At 41.0% G+C, this 8,544-nt stretch overlaps 1 protein-coding gene across 2 annotated transcripts in view; it reads left to right on the top strand.

Moving 5' to 3' along the window:
• Positions 1-1,389: 1,389 nt before the first annotated feature.
• RNF214 (ring finger protein 214) overlaps positions 1,390-8,544 on the top strand; it is a 31,553-nt gene continuing 24,398 nt past the window's right edge. The window contains exons 1-4 of one of the 2 annotated variants that reach the window (XM_004689225.2): positions 1,390-1,502; positions 3,559-3,604; positions 4,754-4,813; positions 7,965-8,105. In XM_004689225.2, coding sequence (XP_004689282.2) covers positions 1,390-1,502; positions 3,559-3,604; positions 4,754-4,813; positions 7,965-8,105 — 360 coding nt within the window. Of the gene's footprint in view, positions 1,503-3,558; positions 4,064-4,753; positions 4,814-7,964; positions 8,106-8,544 lie in introns of both variants that reach the window. The other variant, XM_004689224.1, reaches the window with a different exon arrangement.

Below are 8,544 nucleotides of genomic sequence, written 5' to 3'. Positions count from 1 at the left end.
GGGGCGGGGGTCCTGGCCTAGGAGAGGCAAGGGGGCTGTCCGCGGGCTGGGGACCGGGGCGACGAGGGGCTGGCTGCAGGAAGCGGTCCGTTTAGCCGTCCCCTGTTGGGGGTGGCCGTGGCCACCCCGCACTGCTTCCCCCCATTGTCCCCTTGGCGTCTGTCGCCTGTTCTCCCCCGAGGACCCGTCGCTCCTGCCCTCGCCTACTGGCTGGTGGTCGCGGTCGGGCCGCAGCGCGGGGATCCTGGGGTGTATTCCACTCTTCACCCCACACTGCAGCCTCCAGCCAGCTGTACCTGCCCTTGGCTGTGCAGCCGCGGAGTTGCGTGACGCGTGCCCTGAGGTTTCCTTTACTGGGCACGGAGGACCCCGACCCGCGGCTCTTTTGGGGCAGGAAGTGTGCACCAGAGGCAGCAGTAATGACAATTTGGGGCCCATTTTGGCTTTGTATAGTAGGGGAAACTGAGGCACAGAGGCTCTTTGGCCTGTGACTGAAGTGTTGACAGAGCCTAGTCTTTATACCTGTGCTATGCGCTGTTCAAGGTTCTGGGGTATGACTGTGATGCTGCTAAAATAAAAGCAAGAATTTAAACTGAATTCACTGTTACTTCTTCACCACTGCCTGAACTGTGCTTTCCGCCTTTACCTCTGCACCATAGAGGGCCTTAATTTTTTTCCTGCAATATAAAAGATGACAACTTGATCCCAGAAAAGCAACTGTCCTTCTTTCCGCCCTTGGGTTACCTTCTTTTCAGCTTATTTTCATATTCTTGCACCCTTGTAGTGACTCTGAAAAGTCTGTACTCACTTGGTGGTTATCAAACTTTTCTCATTTGTGGGGAACACTCTGATGGAGGACAAGATAGTTTGGATGGTCCCATAGAGTATTGCGTTTTCTCATATGCAGACACCTCCAAAAAACTTGACTTGCATTAATGGAGAGTGCTTTTAACATAAAACAAGATATTACTGATATGTTCTAACACACAAGCTTTATGTATGACAGACTAGGTAGGTCTGTGAACCACTCAGAAGATTCTCACAGACTAGTCTGTTGTAAATGACTGCATTTCTGCCAAAAGTGGACATCAAAATTTTGCACCTATTTCTGGATATTTATCTAGTTGTGGTGACTCCCAAGAATTGCCTGCACTGGGACCTATTACTTGAAATACCTCTTACTAACACCCTTTCAAAGATCACTTAACTATTTAAGTGATCTAGTAAGTAATTTCTTACTAACACCCTTTCAAAGATCACTTAACTATTTTCTCCTGGAGCCCAACTTTTTCTGTTTCTTTCTGTTGTAAGGACATGCTGAGGGAAGGATACATTTGTTTAAAAAATTTGAAACCTCCAATCTGCAATTTCTTTCTGAATGTACAGAGCATGATGGCAGCATCTGAGGTCGCTGGTGTTGTGGCTAATGCCCCCAATCCTCCGGAATCCTCTTCTAGTTTATGTGCTTCCAAATCAGATGACAGTCTCCCAGATGGTCTAAGGTACTGTATGAATTCTTGATCGGGTATATTTTGTGTGGGTAAAGGACTTTTGAGATGGGTTAATGGAAGGTAGCTGAGCCTTCCTGTTTCGGGTGTTAGCAGCACTGCACTAGATTCCGTCTGATCTGTACTTGTATCTCTGATATCCAGTACAGCTCTGACACTCAGCAGGCATGCTAAATGTTTGTTGAATAAACAGATGAGAAAGCAGGCGGTTAGACATTCCAAAATCCAAATACTTCCCCACGCTATCCTACGTGGACTTACGTTCATTTAATTATATGTTTATGTATCCTCTCTCTGTGTGTTTGTGTGTAGATAGACTGTTCTAGATTACATGTGTGTATAGACACATATATACACACATATGTGTATGTTGGTATATACACACATATGTTGGTACACACACATATATGTATGTATATCCATAGATACATAGATCTGTCTTTGAGATTATTATTTACTGGGTACTTTTGCTAAACACTTGAGGGCACACTTGATTGTCACACATTTTACAGTGGCTCACACATTGTTACATACAATGCTGTACTAAATTGAGATTATATATTCTACTTGAACTCTTTTTAGAGAGTATCTAGGATCTAATTCAGTACATAATGTTGTACTAACAGCTTTTTGTATATTCGTACATTGACAATAGTACAAGGAGTTAGGCGCTAATATTATCATTCCCATTTACAGGTGAGGAAACTGAGACACAGAGAGGTTAGTAACTTGCCCATGGTTGCCAAGCTGTCTTAGAGTTAGGGTTTAAACTGTGGCTTCTCAGACTTCACAGTACTCTCTAAATATTTGTTTAATTGAAGGAGTTTTGTAGTGAATGGATAATGGGAAAAGTGTTAAAGTAAGCCTAACTGTAAACTTGGGCTTTCATTTTATAAATAGAATCAGCCTCATACAACGCGTAGTAATAATAGCACTGAGGTTTTTTGAGTGTTTACTCTGCACCATTACCGTCTAAATTCTTCGTTGTATTATACAGTCTTCACAGTAATCCTAATACGTGGGTAATATTACTTCTCTTTTATAAGTGAAGTGAATTTAAGTGCTTGCCCAGAGTTAAGTCAGGGTGCTTGGGATTCCCAGTGAAGTACTGTTTATGTCCAGATTTATAATTAAGTATCCCTTCTACCTCATTTAACTCCCAGAAAGGAAGCAGTTTGGTGTTTATAAAAATATTAATGTCACAGGATTGTCTCTTGATTCTTTTATTTTTCAGCAAGTACAGTTGAAGGGAAGCCTCAGTCACTGCTAATTTGGGGCACATCAGGGATTACTTGATAGAGTCAGGGCAAAAAATGAAAAGGTAAATAAAGGACAAAAATGAAAACAACACATAGATTTAGTCATTATTCATGGTGAAAGATATACAGATTTAAAGATTGGGTATCATTGTATATAAATTTTAAGATTTCTTTAAAATGCAGTCTGTTAATCACAATATACATAGATATCACAATCCTGATGTTATAAATGTTATACTTGTCATCTGGGATAAAAATTCTCTTGACAGTTTTAATTTTGGATTCAAAATTGTTTCTACTTCAGATAACTGAAGTGAAGGTGTTAGGCTCTGTAAAACTATTGCTGTATCTAAAAAATGGTTCTGGTCAAAGATTCGTATAATGAGTGTCAGTGAAGAAAGATTCTGTAATATGTGAGAGTAGAATTAAAAACAAAATTTCTGAAGTAATTTTTTCCATGTTGAGATACTATGTGTAGCTAAGTTAGTACAAATAATTAAATATTCTAACAAACATTAAACTATTTCATTCTCTTTTTCCAAATTGGCACTCAAAAGTACTTTTGATCTTCAGAAACATTTATATTTTGTCTGTTACTATAAAGTTCTAGAGGCCCAGAACTCTGGTGGTTAACCACCACACAGTTCCTTTTCATTCTGCTAACTTGGGGGGCTTTTATAGTCTAGTGATCTGGGGTTTTTTTTTTTTTTCCTAGTGGTTAAGTTTAAAATGTTATGTCATATATCTCATATGAGTGAAGAGAGAAAATGTTTATCTTATGTTTTTGATAGCTCTAAAGACCCCGCACAGAAGCACAAGAACTCTCCTCTGTCAAGTGTAAGTAGCCAAACGATAACCAAGGAGAATAACAGAAATGCCCATTTGGAACACCCAGAGCAGAATCCTGGTTCATCAGCAGGTGACACTTCAGCCGCACACCGGGCGGTTTTAGGAGAAAACTTGATAGCCACAGCCCTGTGTCTTTCTGGCGGTGGGTCTCAGTCTGATTTGAAGGACGTGGCCAACAAAGCAGGAGAGGAGGGGGACACGCGCCTGCGGGAGAGCCTCCATCCAGTCACTCTTAAGGCAGGGTGCCACACAAAGCAGCTGGCCTCCGGGAATTGTTCTGAAGAGAAATGCCCACAAGCCTCCATCCTAAAGGAAGGTAGCAGGGACACAGGCTTGGATTTCCGACCTGTGGTGCCTCCAGCAAATGGGGTTGAAGGAGTCAGAGTGGATCAGGATGATGATCAGGATAGCTCTTCCCTGAAGCTTTCTCAGAACATTGCTGTACAGGTCAAGTATCAAGTTTCTACTACTAAACTGGAATGGGGGTTTTTATTTATTTATTTTGAGGGGGTGCAGTATTTCTTAATACTTGGTGGAGAACTATTCCGTCTCTTTTTTATGGGCAGCTCTCAAATACTTTCATATAGTGCTGTGTGATGACTTCATTCTTGCATTCAATAAATCATAAAGCCAGGAGCCAGTGTCTAATTGCAGGGACTAGGTGCTTTATGGCTTACTTTATGCTTGCATGTGTCTCTTTCACCGAGTAATTGATGAGTGTAGGTCCGTAGTAGTCATACTTCCCATCTTTGTCCTTTAACAAGGAATATTTGTTCATTCTCTGACCTACATCTTAAGAAGTACAGTGTATCCTGCTTTCTAACAACTAATACACTCTGTTGCGGGAACAAGGAAGGGCACAAAAGGTGTAGGAGCCAAAATTCTTATCTGGGACTTGAGACTGCCAGTTGTCGGTCTTATGGGTGTCTTGTGGGGTAAAAGCTTGGTGCAGGATGGGTGTCAGCGGCCACCTGCCACAGTTGCCATGCTTCTCTCACTATGACGCTGACACAGGGAGAGAGTCAAAGCTAGCTTCCTAGTTACTTGTGGTACATTTTTAGGAGAAAGTGTTAGAGTAAGTTTACCTTTTAAAATGTCTGTGAACAATTCAGAATGTTACTGTTTCTTTCCTTATAGACTGACTTTAAGACGGCTGATTCAGAGGTAAACACAGATCAAGATATTGAAAAGAATCTGGTAAGTACTTAGACTCGTCGATGTGTGGAAGCCTTATTGCAGAAGGCTAGAGTTACATCATCTCAGTTGAAAAGGCACAGGCATCTGTAAAATCTGTGACAGGTGGGCAGCTAACTTCTATTTGATCTCTTCTGGAGATGGGACGTTTATTCACAGTTTATTGTTAGGTCTTATTCTGAGGTAAGAACGGAACCCCTAAAACTTCTTTTTAGAGTTTTCTCTTGAGCTATGGAATGTAAATCCAAATACTCTTGTGAGCCATACATCTACATCAAGTTTTTAAATGAATCTTCCTATGCATCCCTCAAGTTAGAACCTTTTCCAAGTAAAACAGCCACAGGTATTTTCCTTCTTTTCTTCCTATGATATCTTTTTCAACCCTTTCATTATCCTGGTCACTTTTTCATCTAGACAAGTGCTATTTTATTGATGTTTCTTTCAAAATGTGATCCTGAGAACTTACTATAATACAGATGCAATATAATCAATTCACAGTACAATGGAGCTCTTGTTCTCTTATTCTAGACTATTTCTTAAGCTTACATTGGCTCATTTTGGCAGTCTATTGCACTGCTTAGCTTTTAGTCAGCTTATCAAGTTATTTTCTTGTGTAGTGTTTAACTGTATCTTTCTATTTTATTCCTGTATAATTGACTTTTAAAACTTAGATTAAGAACATCACATTTATTTTTTGTTAAAATGGTCTTCTAAAGCTATCCCTGGCATTTTATGGCAAAAACTCCCAGCCTTTAAGTGTGTGGATACTAGAATGTGTATTTCTCTAGAAGAAGGATGGGCATGCTGGGAAAGTTACCCCAGGATCAGAAAGAAGTGTTTAGAGTGAGATACACTAACTGAGTGGGGGGAAAGGGAAGAAAGCTGTAGCAGCCAGATGAGAAAGTAAACAAGCCCGGCAACTTAAAGCCGAGAGAACTCAGTCGTTCAACACATTTGCCAGGTGAAGCTGCTGAAACGTTTTAGGCGAGTAGCAACTCAGGGTTATTTCTGACAGACAGGCAAAAAGATCCTAGGCTGAGGGGCCTGCTGGCGCCGTGCTGGGTGAACACCAGGCTTGCGACTCTCCAGGGAAAGCAGCTGAGGGCACCTTTTCTTGGACACTTTTCTAAACACTAGACGTAGAGTATTTATTTTGTCCCCACAGTGTAAGGTGGGGTTAAGATGATATTTACTCATTGAAGGGACCAGCTAAAAAGTTAGAGGAAGTGCTAGTATCAAGCCAAAAGGGGGAGTGGGGTGCGGGGAGGGGGTGCTGGCAATCCAATGGGCCAGAAGCAGACCAGGGTTGAATTTTTGTTTGGCTCTGTGCTTTTGAGTAGTATATGGCCCACATGTTTTTTAAAAAGCAGGCAGTTATTAAGCTTAGTGGCAATATAAGAGACTTGGTTCTTGTTTTATTTTTACCCTTCTTGTGAATTTACGCTAATTTCCCACTGCCCATATTTGAAACTGTGACTCCTGACTCTCTGGACCAGTTAGGCTCTGAAGAAACAAGGTAATAATGTGTAACAATCCTGTGAGTTGTTAAGATGGGATGAATTGGGTAAAGTGATTTACTATGTATCTTTAAATTAATCTTGGTACTGCTAAAATGTATCTTGAGACTGCTCTTCATGAGACTAGATTTTTTCCCCACCCATCCTATGTTGTTCTAAAGATGTACCACAGAGAAGGTTAACATAAGGAAGTGAAGAGAAAGCTGTGGTTACAAAGAAAGAATCCACTAATCAATTTCATCTATTGGTCCAATTTCAGAAACTTCAACAATCCTTGAGACCTATCCATAGACCCAGGTCCAGATTCCCTATAAGATGCGCTTAGGAGTCCATTTGGGTAGCCTTAGTCACATTGCAGTACCTGGGCTGACACGGACTACCTTAAAGCTAAAATCCCATCTTGAGAGCTTTCTCCCCAGTCATAATGTGATAAATATTCCCCCATTCATTTCTCAAACCTTTGTTTGGTTTGAAAATAGATATCTTTTAATGAAGAGATATAGTTTAATGCTCTCTGTGTAAGTTTTTCCTGGGTTGCCTTACATCAGATGTGTTTTAAATTGATCTCTAGGTGCTCCTGTCCCTTTGAAAGATAGCCATTGCTTTTCTTGATTTACTGGTATGGGGGAAGCCAAACTTACAACTGTTGTTAAGTCTTCAAAATCTTTCTACTTGCTACTTTATATGAGAATTTGCCAAGTTGTTCAATCTAAACACCAAGTTCTCAGGCTTTCTTGGTGAATTTGGCAAGTTTCAGTGCTAAAGACCAGTAAGAATTCCAGCTGCATTGTAAGTAGGTGATCTGTTCTTTGTTTTTACCCATTTTTTTTTCTTTTTCTCTTGGATCGATAGTAAAATGCCTGCGTCCTCTAATTCTCTAGAGTGTAGATTGGTCAGATAGCAATTATTTAGGCTAAGATGGCTTATAACCAATACACTGTGTTATTGTAACCTGAAAGCAACCTGTGTAATGCATTGGGTATGGCTGTGTTCCTATGTTTATTTGTTTATAAAAACATCTGATGGGGCCTCCCTGGTGGTGCAGTGGGTTAAAGCACAGCACTGTGAAGCTATCTGCAGCCATTGCAGCATGAGTTCAGTCCCTGGCCAGGGAGCTGACCCACACGGCGCAGCAGACCTCTCTTGTCTTGCCTGCTGCTCCCCTTAGCAGTGTATTTCTGTCAGTCTGCCTATTCTGTTCCTCACTCTGTCTTTGGTGAATGCTCTCACCCCCCACACCTCTGGCCTGCACCCCAATTCTTCTGTGCATACATATACATACATACAGCTGATGACTGTATTTGGCCCATTGGCTATATGTTATCTACTGCTTTCGAGCAGTATTGTACAGTAAAATTTTCTGTAATGATTGAAATGTTATCTGTGTTGTCTAATATGGTAGCCACTAGTCACATGTGGCTACTGAGCCCTTGCAATGGGACTAGGTGGCTGAGAGGTCAGCTTTTAAAATGTTGTTATTTTAGTTAACTTAAATTTACATAGCCACGTTTGGCTAGTAACTACAATCTTATAACCTTGCAGTCATAGAGCTATGCACAAGACCTTGAACAGACACTTGTGAAGGTTCCTTGCAATTAAATTGTGAATTAAACCTTTTCTTCTGTTATTATCAATAGGATAAAATGATGACAGAGAGAACCCTGTTGAAAGAGCGTTACCAGGAGGTCCTGGACAAACAGAGGCAAGTGGAGAATCAGCTCCAAGTACAATTAAAGCAGCTTCAGCAAAGGAGAGAGGAAGAAATGAAGAATCACCAGGTATTCTGTTTATGTTGAAGTAGTCAATAAGTAAAGCTACAATCTCTAATCAAACTTTAATTTTATTTCCAAATTAATAGAAAATGTATAGGGTTCCTGTACTCAGTTTCCAAGCTGGTTGTATGAAGGCTTTCTTTTCGCACACCAACAAGCAACTCTTAGACACCAGCAGGTGTCTGAAGATCCAGCTGAATTCAGCTCAACTCTGACACTATGTACCCAGAGGTAGCTGATTTCATGAATCGAAGACTAAGATCTCTCAACTGCCCTCTGTGCCAGGTGCTAGCCAAAAGCCCAAGCTACATGTTGCCTTTGCATATAACCAAGACTGCAGAGCAGAGGTCCCCACAACCCTCTCTACTTAGATTTCATTTGCCAGTGCAAGTCCAGGTTAATATCTGTGCTTCTGACCAACTGGCTGTCTATCTGAGGTTCCCAG

The sequence above is a fragment of the Condylura cristata genome, unplaced genomic scaffold, assembly GCF_000260355.1.
Source record: "Condylura cristata isolate star-nosed mole 26May11 unplaced genomic scaffold, ConCri1.0 scaffold00025, whole genome shotgun sequence".
Classification (NCBI taxonomy): Eukaryota; Metazoa; Chordata; class Mammalia; order Eulipotyphla; family Talpidae; genus Condylura; species Condylura cristata.
The sequence above is the reverse complement of the archived record's forward strand: the minus strand, read 5'-3'. Positions and strand labels throughout refer to the sequence as shown.